Raw genomic sequence first — 22793 nt, 5'->3', positions numbered from 1 at the left:
GCATATGGTCCAAGTCTTTCTGCTATTTAAAATGTGCATCTGTAACAGACAGCTGGCTGACACTGAAGTTTAGAGCTTTGTTGTTCACTCGTTATGGAAACTCTTCCTTACATTTTTCCAGCATTTCTCACAACTTCAGAGAGAGTGATTTGGGTTTCAGAATTAGAATTTTAGTCTCCTTTTAGTGAGTGATCTACCAGACTTGGAGCTTTTATAAAGATGCTTAAGATCATGGTCCAGAAAGCCTGATTCAACGAGTAAGCTGGCCGGGGGGAACAAACACACAACTACATGGCTATTTGAATACTAGTACTCCAAGTTTAAGGCAGCTGGGCAAGTCTGATCCACAGCCTTTAAGAAAGCAATTTTAAAACATAATGAAGCGAGTATAATGTTCAAAAAACTCAAGTATCACTTTGCTTTATGATGTAACCTCAAAAGTGAAACTAGCTAGAGAGATATTTTTGTTTGAACTCCCAGGCTTCTTTATTCAGGCTGCCCATGACTAAGGCACTGATTTCTATCGTGGCATGAATTACAAAGCAGCTCTCTGAAGCACTGGCTCCCCACCCTGCACATTTTGCTATAGTACTACCACTATTAGTATTACCTTGTCTGATTAAAAGCAGCATCTTTAAAGGATATTAAGATTTTTCTCTTTATTTATTAAATTTATCTTGGGTCTCTTCTACCAAGAATTGTTAAGAGAGAAGGAACAATCAGAGGAACAGGGCAGTAACTGTATCGAATGTCACTGGGCACATGTGAAGGGATTTTGAATAAAGCTGACTGACAACATTTTGGCAAGAGAATGTCACAGGTTCAACACTTAACTCCATTTTTCAAACAGGAACATATAGTCTTTTGTTATTACTCAGGAAGTTAGTCTGAAGTTCTCAGACAAAATCAGAAAGTCTTAGGAAAGCTCAGGAGTGATTGAAATTATTAAAGTAAGTAAATAAATAAAATCAGTTAATATAATAGGCAAAGCCCTATATACCTTCAATATTGAAACAAAGGCACGAAGCAAACTCTTCTGGGAGTTGGCCTGTAATGTTTATTCAGTAAAGCTTTCAAGAACAAGGAGCTTATCCCTAGAATTCCTGACAAATTCCCTCTCAAGTATTATTACTCATTTAAAATTCCTTCCACACTTGCAACCACAAACAAAATTCTTTCAAGTGCTTTCAAGCTCTACGTGCACAGAAGATCTACCATGTTTTATACGAGATAATGGCTACCCTGATGCAAAAGCCTGCAAATGAGCACACTGGAAGTCAAGTGTTTGGTATACAGCCATCATTTGGCTACAGAAAATGAAATACAGCAACTCCAAAGAAAACTCCCAGTATTTTAGTTGTCTTTTGGAAGGATGATAATGTTTTCTCCCTCATGCCCAGATCCTTGGGATACTAGCAGCTTGCCAATGTAGCAATTCCGAACTAGCCCTTTTCTCATTGTTGACCCAAATTCTCCGTATCTGAAGACAGCAGCATTAGGCAAATACTTTCCTTGGATGGCACTGAGTATTATTTTTGACGTCCTTTCCACGTTTCATCATTATCAATTGGTACTTTTTCTGCAGGCACCCCCAAGCACACTCCTTTTCTACACTTTGCCCAATCTTCCATGTTGACCACTTTTTCTTTTTCACCATCTTCCAGTTTTGGTTGCTGTTGGTGGGTTTTGTTGTTTGTTTGATTGGTTGTTGGGTTTTTTTTGGTTTTTTTTTTTTTTTTTTTGGGGGGGGGGGAGGAGCTAAGTTTGTTGTTATTTTATTTTCTGTGCAGCTCTTCCCAAGGATACATATTTATATTGACTCATGTCATGTGCTTTCTTCCTGAATTATCTCCTTCCTCAAATTCACTACAGTCTGTTTTCTTCTAAATGACTTATTTTGGTTATCAGGTAGCTCTTTTGGCTATCACATCACTGTTTGGCTAATTAAAATAAGAATTTAAGGCATGAATAAGTTCCAATCACAACATGGAAAGCAATGTCTCTCTATGAGATATTTTGAACACAGACAGTCTACATTGGCAGTTGAAATAACAACAAACAGTTGCAAGGAATCCAGCCGATCCTATGTGTATAGCCAGCCAGCTACTCCTATTTTGCTGATCTGATTAAATCTGAACATTAAGTTCTTTCCCCTACATGCTGTTATCACCAGCTCCCTTTTGGCAAGAGGCAGATGAATTGCAGGTCTACCTGTTTATAAGCAATTTAGTTGCAGGCCAGCTCAGTTTTATCAGATAACAGATAAAACCAGTAAAATACTTATATTAATATTGTTTGGGGAAATAATCATTACACAAATCTTGTATACAGGTAAGAAAAAAACAGAACCACCTATCAAATCTTTCACTCAGTAACAAAACTTAGCTAGCACTTTTTCCACAAAGACCATTTTATATGACAGCAAGTCTTGAAGAGTCCAGCCCCTCTGTATCTCAAAAACCATTTGGTCTAACTTTAAACTGGAAAAGCTGCAATTCAGATCTCAGCATTCCCACAGCAACATCAGACCTACAGTAAGTGCCTGTGTACATAAAAATATATAAAAAAAACAAACCCAAAAAACAACCTAGTGACTTCAAGCTTCATGCTTTAATCAAAGAATGGACCAAGGTTTCTAAATAAAGAACTCTGAAATGAGGCTGCAAAAATCTTCACTCAAATGGGCGGGGGTGGAAACAAAACAAACAACCTTTGAAACTGAAGTGGCACTGGATTCAAAGACCATGAGAAATCCACCATTAGCAGGAAGTTTAGCAGTTCATTAAAGTGAGTGTAGTTCTTGTACTGCCTTATAACTCAAGACCAAACCAACATTTCAGAGAGCAAGCATTGGAGTTCTCAAGCAAGGTATCTGGGAAGCGTATGTGTTCTGCAAAATGATCACCAGTGCTCTAGTTAGAAAAATGACAGTTCAAAGCAGAAAAAGTCTGGCTTAAAATCTAATTTTTATCTGTTAAAAAAAAAATGAAATTAAGCATGATGTAACAGAATTCAATTGAAGTGGTTTGGATTCCTTCACCATTTGTTAGCCATCAGCTGGAAATTGCTGTGGAGAAACTGCCTCCCTATGGAGTTCAAGCTAGCATCCCATTTTCAAGGCAGTTTTTCCACATGCCATTTCTGCAAAACACGACTCCTGAATATCGGCATACAACTTCATTACTCAAGCAATAACCAACATTTCTATCAAAAACTACTCTACATAAGTTTCAGATTTTCCCCCAGAGGAAACAGATTTTATTCTGTACCAAGTTTATTTACTTTAAAGGTAGATACTACAGAAAGGTACCACTTACCTGTGCACTGATTTAACTTAAGTGTTCCTAAGTGGACATGTAAAAACAAAGGCAGTCATCTTTGGGTATCAATTAGTGTAGAAGTACTTTAACAGTCTTCTGAACTGAACAAGCTTTTGCAACTTGTTTTTTGTTCAAATTCTACAGAACTTTTATTTCCAGAAAATCTCTTGCCCCTTGCATTGCCCTGTGTTACTGACAGTCAGTGATGAAATGCTGAGATAATGGGACAGTCAAAGTTAAAGTTATCTGAGTAGAAACTGATTACATTTCATCTGTTTAAAACTCGGAGATCACAAAGACTGCTTAGAACTCAAGACTGAAAAAAAACCCACCCCACCACACTTACTTGTTCTCCAAGTTTATCCAAGTTGTCCAAGAAATACTTTACAGATTCCCCCTAAAAACAAAGCAAACAGTTATTTTAAATAAGCATCATACTTGATCCCAATAGTTTACATTTTGAAGTCCAGTTAATTTACCAAAATCTAGATTTAAGTCTTTTAAGCTTTAATCGCTACCCTTTTTTTAAAGCAGCTATCCAAAGAACACAACTGACATTTTATTCTTAGGCCAGTTAACATTTAAGCGTAAAAGCATGGGCAGGCACATTTGTAATAGTTAAATTGTCTCCAAGTTTAGAATTGCTTAATAAATTCTACAGTGTTATCCACAGGGAGTACCAACAAAACAACCATGCCTTCATTATGAAAAGATAGATTCTTCTAACCCTTTGTAGAGTCTGCACATAGAGGCGTACAGGTACAGGGATTAATCACTGGAGGCAAATTAATTTAACTGCATTGCCACACAATCCCATTCACACAGGTACTTCTCCCGAACACGGCAAATGACTAGCAGACTACAGGGTAAGAAGCCATAACAGATGAAGCATTTCACTAAAGTTTCCTATCAGAGACCAAGCTGGACAAGAACTCCTTACTCCAGGAGTAACAAACAGAGCTCTGTGCTGCCATACTGTATGGTATCACATCTACTATACAGGTTATCTTCTTGGTTCAAGCCATCGCTGTCCTTGCAAACAGGAACTGCAGTTTTTAACCCCTCCAGTAATGCAGAACTAAAGACTGAACTACAGTCAGCTTTCCAGAACTCCGTTAGGGTGCTGGGATCAAGGAAGAACTCTCGCAAGGCTGCTGCTGAACCCGAGTTCACTTGCAATAGGTAATGTACTAATTGAATTCACTGCAAAGGGAAGTAGTACCTTTTCAGGATTCTCAGCATCACCACAGAAGCAGAAACATGCTTCCTGTTGAACGCTCTTGATTACCAAGCTGTAGCTTATTTACTTTATAGTAAATACAGAAAAGAAACCATCTGTGTTTTCACTCTGTGGATGGAAGAGCAAGAATTCTAACTGAATTTTCTTGATGAGAAATTCAAGAAGCATCCAAGGCTGGGGTGACTACATCTAAGCCAGACAAGTGAATCAGAACAAGAATGACACCCTGATGATGACTTCCCTCTGCACCCCTACTTGAATCTGAACTCTGCAAACTCAGCTAGGAAAAATATCAAACCTCAACTGTTAAGCTCGTCATCTAAGCAGCAGTTAAGTAGTGTAGGATAAGTAACAGTCCAAAAAGGGTTCTGGGAAACACATAAGCCAGGTACCTTTGCAAGTTTTCCAGGTACCAAAAAAAGTTACATAATACAAGTAGATACCACACCTTCAAGTGTGCAATTTGAACATCAACTTGTCATTAGGCAAGACTGGGACTCTGGTTGAAACATGTCTTGTGCTCGACACACCTGCAGGGAATGTCCAACACAATTCTACCACCTTATTTTTTTACCTTGTATTTGGCTTAACGCTAGTGATTTTCTCTAGGGTGACAAACTGCAGCAGTAACACTAATCATTTTTAAAGCCTGGCAGCACACACCAGCAGCTGCTTGCAAGGATGGTGGCTGTATTTTACACCTGCGTGTTTTTTCAGCACTTCAGAAATCCATTCTAGCCTCAATCCTGTAAGGGAAGTGTGCAGGGAAGCGCATTCCTATAATAAAGATACACAACCTTGATGCACAAATCCATCAAGCTTCCCAAGCAGGAGTAACAGGATCAAATTCAGGCCTCCCCAGTACTAAGACCACTGTTTGTAGCTGAATATTAAGACAAAATAAAATTTAAGGTCAGACTTGATTTCTTTTTTAGGTCCTAGCAGGAGCTGGCAACCCTCCGTCCATCCCCCACAGGACTACATACAAATCACAGCCAGCTTTCAGGCTCATTAAGTGGAGGTAATTATTTTAGAATGCCTGGGCCTCAGCCGCTGTAAGTGTGCGCGTGTATGTGTGCGTATGCATATATTTATTTTTTAATCTTAGACAGCTCTTTTTTTATACAACTTATGGCAATGGCTACTCCCTAAAGCAGCATTAACTCCGCAGTACTGGAATGCATGAGTTACTACCTCTCCTTTAAGTCCCGGGGCTTGCTGCTATTACAATGGATTGAGCAGTCGGAGCAGACAAGTCAGTCACAGCCTGTAAAGGTCAGAAAAAAAACACAGAAGCAGCTTCCCAAAAGAAGGGATTTCCTGAAAACACAAATGCAAAAATACATCGGCTTGCAACAACAGCAATGCTCTAGAGCCATACATCCAACAGTAAAGTAACGGCCAGAAAGCTCACAGAGAAGACTGCTTAGTTTTGTAGGCTGTCATGTACCAAAGCCAATAGTAGACAAGTATCAAGGTGGCCATTCTGAAACTTAAGAGATTAAACTATAAAAGCAATCAATTATAAGCATAATACAGTTCCTAAAGCAGTGACATAGCAGTTTCCCTCCTCCACATCTTTGGCTCACTCACTGGCTTCTTCCCTTACGAAGAGCTATTCAGACAACTAATACAACATACCAAGAAATGCTGTCAACCTGACTCAACTCTGTATTTAAGGCTAAAAGTTGTTCTGTCATTGGCTTTTATAAATTTGCATGGCATCAGGAATTTACAACAGCTTCAAGCCCACTAACTTTCTATCTGACCTGCACATCTTCATATTAGCAGGCTAAGTTCTGCTAACTACAGACACTCTCGAACAGCAAACTACCACAACAGATTTTTATCAGAATGCACTACTGTAGAACTGAAGTGTTTTGTCCCATTTTAAATGAGTTTCAAAAAGGCAGCATTACAATGCAACGAAGCAAGACTTCTGATCCTTTTCTAAAGGGGTGAACCTGTGTATTTTATGCAATAATGAAGATAAACCCACTGAAAAAACCTAACACACAAAGGAAAGCTTTAATGCCAGCAACCGTTAAAACTGAGTGAGAAAACTACCTGTTCACAACCTTGTACAACAACAGTTCCAAAGACAGTTTCTATGTTAGGCTACTTTTTTTCTTGATATTAGATACAGAACTAGATCTCACTCTGTAAATCAATGACAGCAGCTATATTTAAACAGCTGTATTCAACAGACAGTTGTCGCATTCTAAAATTTCCCTTTAGACAAACTGTAAACTCTCTGGTTTACCCGATGACTAGAAAAAAGAAACTGGGTTTCCCCACTCTGCCCCACTAACTCCAGTGTGGCTCACTGCGTCCAGCCCCTGCCATGCGGCTGTTGCAGCAGTCAATCTGCTGCCGTCATGCCACAGAGGAGCCACACCAAGGACAAAATCACTAGGACACTGAGAACTGCAGGATCTACCCCCATTAAAAAACTCTATACTTCTCCATTACATTCGCGTTGTCTTCACACCCATGTTCTGTGTGCACATACGATGGAAATTCAAATGGTGGATTTGTTGGGGTTTTTTTAAATGCAGATGATTCCTTTAAAGTAATTTTTACAGTTGAGCAGTTCTGAACTGCAGTGTGGTTGAAGGCTACCAATGACCTGTTACACTGCAGGAACCACACCACTGGGCCTTACTCATTCACTGCCCGCTTCCTTCTACTTAATGAGTAGGCCCAAAGATGCCAAGAGAAGTGACAAAGTCAAGTACAAGCTTGAGCGCATCTCTCATATGCATGCTGACATACTGCAATAAAGCAAACTTTTTGAACACACCCCAATACAACAGAATGAACGGCCTATACAGTAGCTTCAAAGATCTTCCAGTGTTAGGTGACTATGCTTTTACTCTTTTAATACAGTATTAAAATAAATCTTATCAGAATACCAGATTTAAGCAATTACATTGCTTGCTTGTACAGGACTCCCTATACACATCTCAGCTGCAGCCCTTCAGCCTCCTCCTGATTCAGAAATGCATGTAAACCACAGGAAGTTGACTGTTAAATAACTTTATTCATAACTGTCAAGTATTCCATTTTCAGAAAGGTTTGATTCAAAACAGCTTGCGTGCCTCCTGAAGACTTGTGATCCTTACTGAAGAAAGCCAAGCCAAGTCATTTCATCATGAACATACAAATGATTTACAAGAAAACACAACCAAATCATATTCTTATCAAGGTACTTGGTTACAACAGCAGCTTCCCTTACAACATCACATTTATTTTAACTAGTCTTGCTCATGCCCATACAATGAAATATCTCAAGTTTTATATAATGCACTTCTTCTACAAAGACAGGATAACAGCACATATTGGTCATTTACCTATAAGAATAGCATATTGCAGCTGCTCGTGTGGCCTTCTGAAGTAAACCAGATCAGTTATCTTTTATAAACAAAACATGGCAACAAGAAAGATTACTGTCTAAAATGTTGCTAGTTAGTGCCTAAAGCAAAGTAACCACAAAAATATTTTTGGGGAGGACAAGAAAAAACAACAGAAAAACCCCTACATGAAATACACAACAGATGAACACATCTTTTAAACCCAGGAAGTGGCACCAATTTATTTGGTTTCCATGATAACAATGTCAGCAATCTAAATATGATTTGTTGAAACCTTAGCATAGCCAAATGGCTTTTTAGCTGTTCTAGGGGAACACAGACTACATTTTTTCCAATAGCAATCACTTAATACTAATAAAAAAAAAGCATCAAATAAAGATTTAGTCATCACAAGGTTTAAAGAAAGAAACATACAATTTATCAAACCATCTATGTTTGGCTGCAGTTTCAATGGAACATACTGAACTGACAAGACTTATTAAGTATCTGAAAGAATAAATCAGATATTTAAAGAAAATAAGAGATATAACTTAGTAACTCTAGAATTATAGGAACCACCAAACATTTTCTCTTCCTGACCTTACTTGAGTATCTGGGAAAAAAGAAACCAAGACTTCCTATTTTATTTAATTAAAAAGAAACAAACAAAAAAAGCTATTTAAAAGCCTAGTTTAGCACAAGAAGGGGTAACTATAATGTTTTTAGGCTGGCATGTACATACTGAAATTGACACGCTAACCAAACCATCCACAACATGGGGAAAAACAGCTTGAAGAAAGAAAGATGATGAAGGAATAAGCAGAGCCTTAAAATTCTGCATCTTACAACACCTCAGTAATTCTTACAGCACATACTTCATTATGTATAGGTTTTTTTCTATTAGAGACAATGCAGATAAATCTGTATTTGAAGATTTTGGCAAAGAATCCAGAGAAACGAATCTCTTTTATTTCCTTCACACCCTAACCCAAGCTGATTCAAAAGACAACTGACTGCAAATCAATAGTGCTACTACTGAAGTTTCACCAGATGTCTTCTGAAATTTTAGTAACAAGCACAGAAATAATTAAGGAAGTGTTTCAGTCAAACCATTGCAGATTTCCTAGTGGGAGAGGTATCAGAGCACTACAACGTCCTCCCCCTCCACCCAAATGAGGGATGACATTAACACCCCACAAAAGAGGCAGATGATCCAGATGATACATTTATGCCATGAATGCACCTAGCCCTAATTATATTACTGTACTCAAATCCACAATTTTCTTGATTGTTAGACCACAGAAGTTGAAACACCTTATGTTGAGACCTTGAATGGGTTTGGTTTCTTTAACTGGCCTCAGTCTTAGAGGTAAATAAAATAATCTTGGTTCCCCCTTCACAGCTTTCAGGTTTCTACAAATTAACTTGTCTCGCCAGTCATTCTTTCCAGAGCTTTCTAATGAGGATTCCTCTTTCAAACACATCCCAGTCAACAGAATAGGACAAAACTTCTACACATTCATACCTATAACTTGTTTATTCAAGGAACTAAATTGAAAAACCAGACACTTTCCCTATTTTATAGCAACAATTCAGCAACTTGCTTTGTATCTCCTAAGGCAAAGGGAAACAATTTGTTTTCAAATTGCCACTCCTATGCTCTAACACTAGATACAGGGCTCTCTCTTTAAGCAGCAATTTTATTAGCAGTGTTTTGAGAGTTCACAATAAACATATACAATAACTAATTTTTAATAAGGGTGCCAAAGGTATTAAGTGGAAAGTGTTGAGGTAAGCAACAGTATATTTACTTACCAAACTGCAAGTCTGGGTCAAAATATTTAAGTGTACTAACACAAAACACATTTCCTGCAGAGAAGCATGTTTCCTTTTTCTAAGTGTCAATTACGGCCAAAGTTATGGTAAAACCAGCATAAACTGGCACTCCCACCAAACAAAGCAGTCCCCATTTATGCCCACACGAGCATTATTGCAGCCATGTGCACAGCAGCCAACTGCTCCCGTGTTAAACTAATCCCCCCCTCCCTAAGAAGGAAGGGCGAACTGCTTTAAAATGGCACTGCTGCCAGTGGAACCATGAGCAGACCAGACTTCAAAGGGCTAAAGCACAGATAGCGTATGTCAGGATCAGACATTTCTGGATCTCCCAGCTTCTTTCTCTCCAGCTCAACCCTTTGAATAATCTTTCAAATCTGATCTGCCCATTTTCATAGGTAAAGTTTAAGTACATTGGGATTAATTGCCGCTTCTTGGTAAGACCGAAGAGTTTCAGATGCAGGCCACATCTGCTGGTACAGAAATACAAAATAATCCTGTTCTCTACCAATACACGTCACAAAGGCATCACAGCTCATCCCACCTCAGAGCACTAACCTATTTCCTCTTTTCAGCGCTTCCTGTTTGTAGCTTAAGTTGTATTTGACTTATTTCAAAGCAATCAGGACAGCATCACGTGGCATAGAAGTGAAACCTGACGTGTTGGGTCACACAAACTGAGTATCTGCCCTAAAAAAAGGAAAGGTTGAAGTCCTGACTCATAGAAGTGAATTTTTGCAAAACCTTTTGCTAGGAGAGCAGAATTTGTATTCAGAACAGCAGGATCACATTGGGTGGAGAGTGCTCAATAGCACGAAGCTACAAACACACCAAGAAAGGGAGGAGCCACACCAAGTTTATTTCATGACTGACATTTTTATGTTGCATAATGGCATTAACAAAGAAAGGTGAAGAGGTTTAAGAAGGGTTTTAACCCAATAGTAACCCCTTAATCTATTATCCCCTATTTGCCACGTAATCCAATTAATCCACAATTCTCAAAATGTGCATAACAAATGGAGGGAGACAGAGCACGCCAACGTGAGCTCTCACACTACAACTACCCAGCTGCATCTGCAAGCTTCCGGGTACCCAGGAGCATTGCTCCAGCTGCCATACCCAGACAGCTGCAAGCAAAATACTCCAATTAAGGCTCCAGTACCAGCTGTTTCTCCTTCTCGCACTGAATTCAGTTTTGCACTTACTTTCATAGTGCCTCATTCACTTAGGTCAGATTCAGATTTTCTCCAATCAGCAGAGCCTTTCTATAGTTTCAGATATAACATGCTATTCTAATTAACCAAATGAAGACTTGATCAAGCTAAGAACTTAATCCATGCACTAGTATACCAGAGAGCAATTTGTTCAACAAAGCTTGCTTAAAAATATGAAAATTCACTACAGCTTTTAGGCATGAAACAGCATTCCATTAACTACAGAACTACGTAAGCCTACAGAACTACAATTTCTTCCACGCAAGGCACTCCGTTATTGTATTTCTAACTAATTCTGAAAGACTACTTTGAAACCAGGATGTGCCCTATTCTATAAACAGCTCAGAATTTTAAGAAACTGCATAGCTTCGAGTTGTATGAAGTGATACTCCATTTGTACAAATCAAGAGCAAAACCCAAAAGTCTGCTGAGACTCTTTCCCAGAATTAAAAATGCAAGGAATACATAGCATTCTTCCTGGCACGCAATTTTCCTTAGGATCACCAATGCTTCCAAATAGGAAGCAAAGTCAAGTCTACTGCAGCCCCTTCTAGACATCAGAGCCAGGTTAAGAAATGCAATAAACAGCATACGGGGCACAACACATGCAGAGCCAGAGCTTCTAATAAAGATGCTTCTGTTTGTCAGAAACTGAACAGAAATTAAACCATGAAAACAAATTAGGATATGCTGTCCACAAGATCAGGTGCATTTTCTTTCTTTAAAGATCTTTTTACTCTCTCCCTTAGTAAGTATTTACAATCTAAATTCCTCTTCCAGAAAGTTTACCTTTGGAAAGACACCGATACTTTGCAAAAGATTTTCAAATTTCACTGATGAAACAAATCTTCCAAGTCACGGCACACACGCAGACCTAGAAGTCATATGAAAACATGCTCTGACCAAGATGAAACAGCCACCTCCCAATTACTATTTACACTCTGGGAAGCATCTATATAAACTTCAGATGTTTTGCACACAAAACAGACTGGAACCAGACTGTAAACATTTGCTCTTCGTTCAGTGCACTGACCCACTGGCTCCATGACTTCATGTGTTTGCTACTCAAACTGCATTTAATCTAACACTGAAGCAGTAGTGGGTCTGCAAATCTGCCATCCATCATTTAGAGCTTTACTTGCTTCCAAGTTGTACAAGACTGGCAAAGGCTCCCAAAAACATGACAAATATTTGGCATGTGGAAAACATATCGGCACTAAAAGTGGCCAGATTGAACTTTAAGATGCTTGAAAAGCCCATTATTGCATACACTGTAAACTGAATCACTACACTTCAAAAGCAGAACCCTACACTAGACACCAGTGCATGCACTGAAGTATCCCAAGGATTCAATCTTAGAGTACATTCGGTGCCTGTTTCAGCCTCATGAGAAACGCTCATGACCAAATGCTTTTTAGTTCCTTCCTCTGCCTCAATTAGCAGAATCCATTTCAATTAAGTTTGGGTATTTCTGTTTGCAAAGGATGACATACTAATATATAAGATCCTGTTACAAGTTATCTGAAAAAGATTGAGTGATAATTTACCAGGTCTTGTGAAAGACCTGCATGTACCATTAGATAAATGTTAATATTTTTAGAAACGTTAAAACCTGTGTCTAAGGCACTCAAAGTAAGGTACACAAGACTCCTAAATAGCAGCAACATCCAAGAGGTTGCAAACATTTCACATCGCTTGTATAATGTCATACTAGAAATCAACTAAAACCAGAAAAACTAGAAATAAATTACTAAAGCAACTATGTAACTGTTTGCTAGTGAAAACAGTGAAAAGTCCCAATATCACCCACATGTGGAATTTTAGTAGATGACCCTGCACCAAGTTTTTTTTACATGCGACTGTGTAGATATTTTGAATTACTGATGGGTGTCAGCCCACTGTGTTTCCTCCCCTGGAAATTCTGTGTCCTCCTTTATTTGGTCACCAGTGGCTGATCAAATACCATCATGTGCCCAGTGAGAAGCACTTGCAGGTGGTCTGCTGATACTCCCATTGGTTTGCTTAAAATTATGTCTCTGACATCACTGAACAAAGGAAAAAGATACAGAAACTCATGTATGATTATGCATTCCTGTACCTCTTATCCATAAAAAGAATTTGGGGTCTTTCCAGTTCCTTGTTTATGTCACTGAAGAGGAACATTACATTATAATCCACTTATTTTAACTGAGGAGACTATGAAGCACTGGAAAAACATTTAAGCATTTTTAAGAACTGTGCAACATGGTACAGTGAATTCAGCGTTGTAAAAGGCAGCTCACTGCCTGTTAAGAGTCCAAAAAAAATATTCTCTGACATAGTTGAAGTTGCCCATTATTGCGATGATAAAGAACTGGGGGTATTTTCTGTATTTAGAAGTCCTCAACTTTTCCAGCTGAAACCTGATGTTTCTTGTTAATGCAGACAGGCCAGTGAAGAAGATACTGGAAATAATTTAGGACCATCTTTAGCTGCTGATATAGTCTTAAAGAATTTTATTAATAATTTAAATCTGACCCATCAAACTACTTTGTTTGTAGAGTATAAGGGTTGTAGAGTATAACGGTGAGTCTTTGGGATTATTCCAAGATTTTTACTTGGATTAAATATATTTATCATTTGAGGCTACAGAGTTAACTAATATTGTGTTCTATGACCCGTTTAATAATCTTTAAGATATGAAAAAAGGCTTCATATTTCACAGCAATACAAGACACCACTTGGCATCAGCTAGACTCCATTAGCACCATCAGTAACACGGCTCTACACCTTCTGAACTTCTCAACTACATTGCAATAAATGTAGATACTTACAAAAAAACCACTAAGCACCAGCAGGCACAACACTGGTATGGTATCTTGCCTTCCATGTGAAAACTAGTACAGTTATTCTATTGCTTTTCGTGCATAGTAAGGTCAGCTGCACTTATGTTCTCACATTTTCTTAAGCAACTTCCTCAGCTACCACAAGCTAAAGTTTCCTACCACTTTGCTAGTTCTGCATATGAGGTACAGCATGAACTCAGAACTTATAAATAGCATTTATCATTAACTGAAGTTTAGGTCAATAAAGACAGCCAGAACAGTCATCCAAATACAACCTGAGTGTAGTATGTGCTCAGTGAGAGCAGACCTAACTAGCCTCTAAGGCTGAAGTCTTGTTACAGTAAGCTCAACTTAGGGAACAGCAGCACAAATCAACACAGCCCCTGGCACAGCATCTTAATCCTAAAGGATCCCATATTTACATATGAAAAAGATCACTCTATATTCTTTGCCTCAGGTGCAAAATTAATTTCAGCTATATAGATGGAAGATCACAGCTGCATTCATACCACATGTTTTGCCAGCATGGAGACTTGCTGACAGCTATGAATATTGCAACTTTGTAGTGTAGATCGGGCTTATATTTAGTAAGTCATTTCCAAACGGACAGAGAATGGCATAGCCATTGCTACATTTAAATTCTGTGAAGTAATGTAATGAGACAGTTCTACAGGTACCAACATGTAGTATCTTGCACATTAGTAGCCAGCAAGGAATCGGCTCTGAATGAACGTCTGTACCAAGGTCTCATGTTACACTGGAAGCAGCAGAAGCAGCAAAAGCGCATCTAACACATTTGCGCAAATTCAAAAGAATCTGCTGAGAACAGGTTCACACATTTGAGATGTGTGAAAGGCTGAGAAAGTCTCTTCCTCTGAAGTCGTTAGAGGTTGTTGGTGTGCACAGCATATTCAGAAGGGCACTTACATATTTTACCATTATTTAATCAAGGCTCAGTTATAGAAATCCAAATTTTTGCAAAAAGTAGGTCACCTTTTAGTCTTCCACAACAGAAGGTTCAGAAAATTAAGGCATATGATTATCAACACGACATAGCTTGTAAAAGACGAAGTATGTATAAGAACACATGGCTCTGCCCCCACACTGTATTGTGAAAGTCCACATTTTAAAAGCAGTGGTTCCCCATAAACAGGTATCTGGATTGAGTCAGAATTAAAAATTCCATCCTCAGAGGCTGCACTGAAACCACACAGAAAAGATACACTTGTACAAGCTAACTGTAGCACACAGGACTCTAAACTAGCAATCTTGGTTGGAAGATAGTATGCTTCCATTTAGCTTGTGTGCTGGGGTAACATGTCCAGGTGAAGATAGCTCCCACTGGAAGACCTCTCAGTCCAGAGCCACATCCATGCTTAAAAATCATAGTGACAAAAAATAAAAAAAGTTTTAAAAAAAGAAAATCAGTAACACTCAGAAAAAATTATAGCAAAGATGTTCTACAGAAGAACTAGATTAGCTTGCACTACAACATCAATTGGCAATACAAGACCATTCCTCTCCAAACACTTCAATACTTTACTGCTAACAAGAACAGTCAGCAGGCAGGAAAGGAAGAGTGGTGGAAAGGGAAGAAGGCAGTCCCAGAAACAGTCTTCTAAGGCACAGTGACTCCAAGTCCCAATTTGGAAAACAATTTTAAAAATGGCACTTTATGATAAATGTAGTATAACAGTTCACATGAAGACCTTTCAGCTCGATTAAAATATTATGGTCGATTCCCATTACCTGAGCACTAGTATACACATTGAAGGGTTTCTGGCAACAAACCAAGAATAAAGGAACTCAAGCCTCCTTAATGTTTGACTCCAGTGTTAATCCCTATACAGAGCCTTATTAATACGAACCCAAAGCCAGCATTATCTTGTCATTGGGGCAGGAAAAACAGCAAACCTTCAAGAATTCCGAGTCTTTTCTCAGGATTTGAAGGACTCATTTTTAAATATAAATTTGCAAAGCACTGTTCTTTCCATAGTTATAGCAACAATCTTTGATAAATCCTTTTCACATAATAGATGAAAGATGGCAAGTAGCTCTAACTTATCCAAGGGCTTTAAGGAATCATGCTCACTGTACACATGCTATCCTGTGATTTGATCTTTGGCAAACCTATTGACTGGGAAAAACAGTTCCTATTTCAACACATACAAAGCAGCTGCTTTTTGTTTTCCCCACAGAAATCTAAGCAATATTCAGTGTAATTACAACATCGTATTTAAATAAAGTAACACTGAATTACACGATTAAGTGCCCAAACAGTCAATGCATGTGTTTACAGAAACATTGGGTGACTGGATCTGGTGTCTGTAACGAAAAAGATTTTCTATCAGTCTGAGAAACTTTCTACCAACAGTTTATGCACTCAAGCATGTCCTAATAGAAGCACCACCTACACACTTCAAGCAGAAACAGAGTGGGACAACTGAACACCCAACCCCAGAACCAAGAGGAGATCTGGGAACGGAAGAGGGGAAGACATCGCTATCCTCCAGCTTAGGGGTGTGAGCAGGCTGCAGAAGATGAATACCGGCAGGAGTATCAACACATTACAGAGGGCACAAGCTATTGAAAGGCTTCTGAAATTTAATCTTGCAAATATGGTGTAGATGCTTTTAAAGCATGATGGGTAAGATAGTTTTTTACAGGTTCTGTGCTTGTGACTTCAGAGAGACGCTACGGGACTGACCGCACTATTGTTTCATAAGATGGGCACCCACACTTGAGAAAGAGGAAGACCTCAACAGTGACCAACATAGTCTGGCTTCAAACAGAGCTGACCTCCACAGGATCGCTACTCTATGATCAAGCACATTGCAAGGACGTGTCACCTAGGCACCTGAAAGAATGGTAAGTTTTGCTAATACTTTGCAGTGGCCATATGAGGACTCAGTATTTCCAGTAGAACTAATTTAATGTTCTCATGTGTACAACAGCCCCAGCAGTATTCAGAGACAGAACCCAGAAAATTCCAACCAGAATAAGCTAAAATACAATATTCCAGTAAACTGAACAACGCTTTTTAAAAATACAACCCTGCAACAGAAAAATGTTGCAGAGAAGCTGCAGCAAAACTAGCAGTGTAACTTCAAGCTGAACACGCCTTTTCCTGTCTTCTATAATCTGATCTAGCACTTGCAGACATGTCACAGAAGTAAACATGATCCAGATGTAAATGCATCATCCTATCTTCCTTACTGCATCATCTGCAGTTCTATGCAAATGTGGACAGAATAAAGTGTTATCACTGTCCCTGTGCATTGCAGGTTCATGGCATAAAACCAACATTCAGCGTAATTTGCAAGTAGGACAAGTATCTACCTGAAGATCAACAACTGCTGATAGCAAACATCCAAATCCACCCAAAAGTTAACTTTAACAAGAACAAACCTTTAACACATTCAAAGCTTATCATGTGTCTGAGCAACTGGGCTCTCATCCCAATTTTCCATTCTCAGAGAATTAAAGACTCCTGCAGACTACTTCAAAACGCTTCTCTGTTAACAACTCTCGCAGCAAATTCACGAAATGCAAGTCCATGGCAAACACACAAAGTGAGAGGCAGCGCACAACGGTACCCTTACTCAGAAGTGCTTTTCGCAGTGTTATTAGATATGCAGCAGCACAGCACTAGACACTCCTCAGCTGCCAGTGCCTCAAAGCAGATCTCAATGAGAACAGCAAACCTTTACAACCACACAGCTGAATAGCTCATGAGTAGAAACATAAAGGCTAGGAAATGTCTAGTTAAATTGCTTTGCATGTTGCAGAGTTAAGATAATGGCTACGTTTATCCAAGTCATTTCAGGAGATTTTTACTGGAAATCAACTTGCAATGAGAAACGTGAAATGTTAATCAGATGTCAGAAACCATTAAGACTGATTCAGACTAACTCTGTAATTAATCTACGTTAGCCATCTGACTAGAGGCCACGAGAAAAGTAAGTGCGGTAGATGGAGAGAAAGCTTGAGGATAAGCGGAATCTTCAGTGTAAGTTACAGGGACTAAGCTAGAGCACCAAAATAGTCTTTAGTTAACCGTGTTAGTGGAACTATCAGCCAAATTACTTCGGTTTGTAATAAAATTTGAGGGATTATAATATTAACCACCCGAGAAGTATTGAAGTGGCATGTATTGTACTAAGCTGTAATTAGCTCTTTCCAGTTTTAAAGCACTATACAAGCGTGACCTAATGAATTTTCATAATACTGCTGTTAGTGGCCAGAAGGCCCCTATTTTTATACCAAGGAAAATAAATCATATAGACTATCCCCATGACCACTCCAGTTAACAAAATGAGGAAGGACACTCCAATAAACTAGGCATGGAAATGCTGATTCCTAATTCCATTAAAATACAACCTAGTTCTGTTTTTCACCTCTCATGCTGCTATAAAAAGACCACAACATTTCTTCAGGCTCCCAGCATCATCTCTGGCATTGTAAGTGAAAGATGATGGAGGAAAACGAAAAAAGCAAGAACAGCTTGATGATCTACATCACAAAAGTACATACATCTTTAAGTGTTAACCATATATGTGCAGAAATTTTAATCTTAAATCCTCTTTCTCTGTACTTCCTATCTGTCCAAGGTACACATGACTTCTACAATTACACACTTGCTTCCTTTCCTCCAGAACTTCTATGTACATTTTGACATTTTTCACTCCTTATCCATCACTGCTCTGTTCTTCATTTGCTCACTTCTACCTTTGCCCCAAAGTGTCCTATTCCCATGATAAACAATACTTTTCCAGCATTCCTGCCTGCAGGCTCTTAATATGAACCATGTTTTTCAGTGCAGTGTCAAACTCCTTCCAGTGAAAAAAGTTAAACTCACTCAACACTCTGAAGTCAAGAGGATATAGAGTCAAATAATACTCTTCTACCACGCTCAGTCCCAGCATTTTACACATTTTTTTAATGCCACTTTTCCCTCTCTCCTACTCATCTAATGATTGCTGGTCTCTTTCCTTTCATTACATTTTTGTGCCATAAGCAGTTGAACTGGAAGCAGAACAGTATTTTTCTCTCATTCCCCATTTTACAACGCTAAAATTTTCAGTCTTGAATCCTTACTTCAAGAGTCCGTACTTGATACAACTGAAACGTCTGTGTCTCTTCCAACTTCCCCCTGCTCTGCCTCCTGACTCGGGTATGCCTGTCACTCCCTCCTTAACCATCTGTGTCTTCTTTCCATATTATAGCACATATCTAAACTCTCTGAACACTCTTCTCCAAAGCCTGTCAGCAGGTACGGCAAAAACACATACTGCTTTCAGGAGTTTTCCACCATCCTGCCACCCACATGCAGCTCTGTCATAACTTACGCTTGAAGCTTACTGGGATAAAACTGAGACTTCACACTTGGCCAGCACTGATCACACTGCTTGCATGCAATACAATGACATCATTCAGCTTTGCTTTTTTTCTTCCTCATGTTTATAACTTGGCATAAATATGTCAGACTGAGATTTTGAAAGGATTTAGGAAATAAAGCAATGTAAAGTATAAATGAAGCAGTTACCTTACTTTCAAAAATTAGTATTAGAACCGTACTCAACTATTAAGAGCCCTTAAAAAAAATATTCTCGAGTTCTGGCTAAAACACAACATGATCCATATATATTTTTGCAGAGATCATCATACAGATTTAGGGATTTCCAAAAGAAAGCAACAGTTGGGTTTTTTTCCCTGACAGATTCAGAGCACATTCTTCAAATCCTACTCAAAGTGAAACTCTGTACATGCTTCAGTTATGGAAAGAACCTAATTCTCAGAGACTCAAGACGACAGAATAGTAATAGCTCCCTTTTCCTTCACTACTTAGCCTGAAGTCACTAAACATGCTTAAATAAAGACAAAACAATTTTATTTAACGGATTTTCAAACAGATTACTTCAGCACAGCAATTACGTCACTAGAAGTGACATATGCACCAGAAAAGGATCTTGACTACAGTAGAGCAATTACCCTTTTACTATCACTTTGAAGGAAAAACGCAAGGAGCAACAGGTCTCACTAGAAACTTATTTACATAGCTCAGAACTAGGCTGGGCAGGTGATAGGCTACTGGAGCACCTGCCCATTCTGCAATCTCTAGAAGACTTTCTGTGATCAGCGCAATACATATTTATAGTGCATTTACACAACCTATTTAAGTCAGAGTGTGATTACACAACATTCATAATAGCTCAACAGGAGACATCATCAGCTATTGTTCAGATTCACACTAACACAAAGGTTATTTTTAAGACATAAAAGCACAAAGCCACTTAGGTTTAAGACACCTACAAGTACAGATTTAATCTATTTTAAGGTTCTCAACCACTAACCCCCACAAAACCCTATGCCAGTGGCATTTACTACACAGGCCTATGAGCCAATAACCACCAAATTTAACTTAAATTCTTTGTTTCCTTTTGCAGCACTGGCATGGAAATGGAGCAAAGGGACTTCAGCTGTCACAGAAAGTTAAAGCTCCAGCTCAAGAATCAAGACATGTTACTTTTTCCTTTCCAACCCCACTATTGAACTGTATACTCCATCTCAGCCTCACTATTAAACTATATACTCCATCTCCAGCTGAGAACTCCGATATAACAAAAATCTCATTACATGAGTATTAACATAGACATTCAAAATTAAACAGGAAGTATACAAAGGGAATGTTTGCTAAATTGCTCAAATTGGAATAGAGAAGGGAGTGGTTTTTAAATTCTTCTCATTAACCCATGCATATCTTTTCTTAAAAATCACGTTACTATAAAGTCTTCCTTTACTGCAAATCATTTTGTTTTGTTTTTGTTTTAAGTTGATACACTAGTTAACAAAGGGTGGAAATAACCATATGGTAAAAACACTATGCAGTTTCTAGCTTTGTTAGAAAACATAAAAGCCCTCTGTACCTCAGCTTTCTCACATATGAAATGAGGACAATTATGTCAAAAGCTCTTTATTATTCTTGGGTTTTTTTAAAAAAAAGGGGGCGGGGAAGAGATAAATGCATCTGTTTGTAATACCACAGTGCAACAGTCTGCCATTCAAAAATGCTTAAGGTCTGTAAGGATCACTGTCTTACAGAAAAGCAACACAGGAACGAGAATCATACGTACTCAATTAAAAACACTGAAACACAAATCTTACCAGCTGGAATTCTCTGCGCCTGTCGTATGCATGCTGGATACCGCTATCCGCCCATAGAGCTCTTATGGCTGGAAGGTACTGTAAAAAAACTGCCGTCTCCACCATGCCTTGCACCACCATGACTGACCGAGTATCAAAAGCCATCATCGTATCTCCATTACTCTGGTTAGCAGGATCTCCCCAAGGGATATGAAGTTTCTCTCTGGCATCTACGAGGACTCTCACACCTTTAACAACATGAAAGAGCACTGCAATTAGAGCTTCTCAGCATCTACTATTTCACTAGCCTACAAATCTGCGAAGATTCAAACAATGCACTTACTCTGTACAGTCAAAGCTCAACAGGACTATCCACCCAGTAGGAAATCAGTTTCTGAAAGACTCATTCAAAGCGCTACGTTTTCAGGTAATATCAAAACACAAGGTATTTGCCATCTGAAAACCACGGCCGTGATCAACAATATAATATCCATGCTACAAGTTAAACTCCTGAAAAAGTGCTATTTTTAATTACTAAATCCCTAGTCCGTGCTACCAAGGAAACTTTTACCTGGCACGAACACAAGACAAACGAAGTATGTTTAAAAGCTTATTTCAAAGTATGTTAAACCATCAGACAGCTTATTTTAAGGTTCCCTACTTTTTGTATTCTTACAAACTTGGCATCTAGTTACTACTGTCTTTAACATTTTCAGAGATACAAAGACAGTATTTACTAAAATCACAGCACTTTTTAGAAAATATGGCTTCACTGCTGAAGTGCAGAAGGAGTTGCATCACCTAAAGATGTCCCTGCACTTTTTTTGTTGTTTTGGTAAATATTCTCTAGGAGAAACAGAGTATTTAAAACCTCCCTTATAAAGGAATAAATCAAAAATTATTCTGCTCATACTAACAAGGGAAATTAATTCTAGTACTGATTTTACTGATGAAGAAGAAAAAGAAAATTCCAGAAAGAATAAGCCACCGTAAAGACATGGGGAGAGGTATAAGAACATTAAGATGTAGTATCAAACAACTCTATAATAACATATTTGTTCAATGCCAAAGTATTTTTTCAAGCTTCACTCTCTTTCCATAATTTTTCAAACTGTCAAAAGCGATGACTGCAGGAAAGCTGCCTCCAAAAGAGATCTGCAGCTCCTACGGTGTATTTTCACAGAGCAGGAAGTACCTTACTTTATTAATAAACTATAACCTGGTCAACATACACGCTCATGATTTCTACTGCCTTGCTATTTATAGTTTTTCCGGGCTTGATTTGTAAACAGCTTTGTATAACCATCCTCCCTCGGAGTCACTGGAGCTCAGCTCTGGTCAAGCGCGGGGCCGAGGCCTGACAACCTTCGTTGCTCCCAGACGCTCACGGAGACCGTGCAGCTATCGCACAGCCCGAACCCAAAACGCGACGAGCGATTTAGATCAGAGAGCGAAATAAGCGAGGGTGACAGCGGCGAAATCCAGAGCCGCTCCTACCCGTGCGCGGCGGTTCTGGCAGCGCACCCGTGAGGGGGGCTCCGTCCGTGGATGTGTCAGCCCCGTCCGCAGCGCCACGGCCGCGCTCCCCGCAGCGGGGCCAAGTGCGGAGGCGCTGCCCCCCGCCGCCGGACACGGCTCCCCCTCACGCCCCTTCAGGTGCATCTGCCCCCCATCCATGGCCGCGATCGCGCCACCGGGACCTGGCCAAGCCGGGACCTCACGGACCGAACGCGCTGCTCCGCCGGCAGGAGCCACGGCGGGGCCCCCGGGCAGCGCCCGCGGCGGGGCAGGGCCGGCGGCGCTGACATGCGGCGGGCCCGGCCGCTCGCCCTCGGCGGGAGGAAGGGTGAGGCGCCCCAAGC

At 39.4% G+C, this 22793-nt stretch overlaps 1 protein-coding gene across 1 annotated transcript in view; it reads right to left on the bottom strand.

The window, feature by feature from the left end:
* Window positions 1-22793, bottom strand: part of GNA13 (G protein subunit alpha 13) — a 29387-nt gene that overhangs the window by 6055 nt on the left and 539 nt on the right. The window contains exons 2-3 of the mRNA XM_080402417.1: window positions 20953-21179; window positions 3667-3717 (exon numbers count right to left, since the gene is read on the bottom strand). Of these exons, the coding sequence (XP_080258543.1) occupies window positions 3667-3717; window positions 20953-21179 (278 nt within the window). The remainder of the gene's footprint in view (window positions 1-3666; window positions 3718-20952; window positions 21180-22793) is intronic.

Source organism: Falco punctatus (genome assembly GCF_963210335.1).
Source record: "Falco punctatus genome assembly, chromosome: 1".
NCBI lineage: Eukaryota > Metazoa > Chordata > Aves > Falconiformes > Falconidae > Falco > Falco punctatus.
Note: the sequence above shows the minus strand (reverse complement) of the source record. Positions and strands in the feature narration are given on the sequence as shown.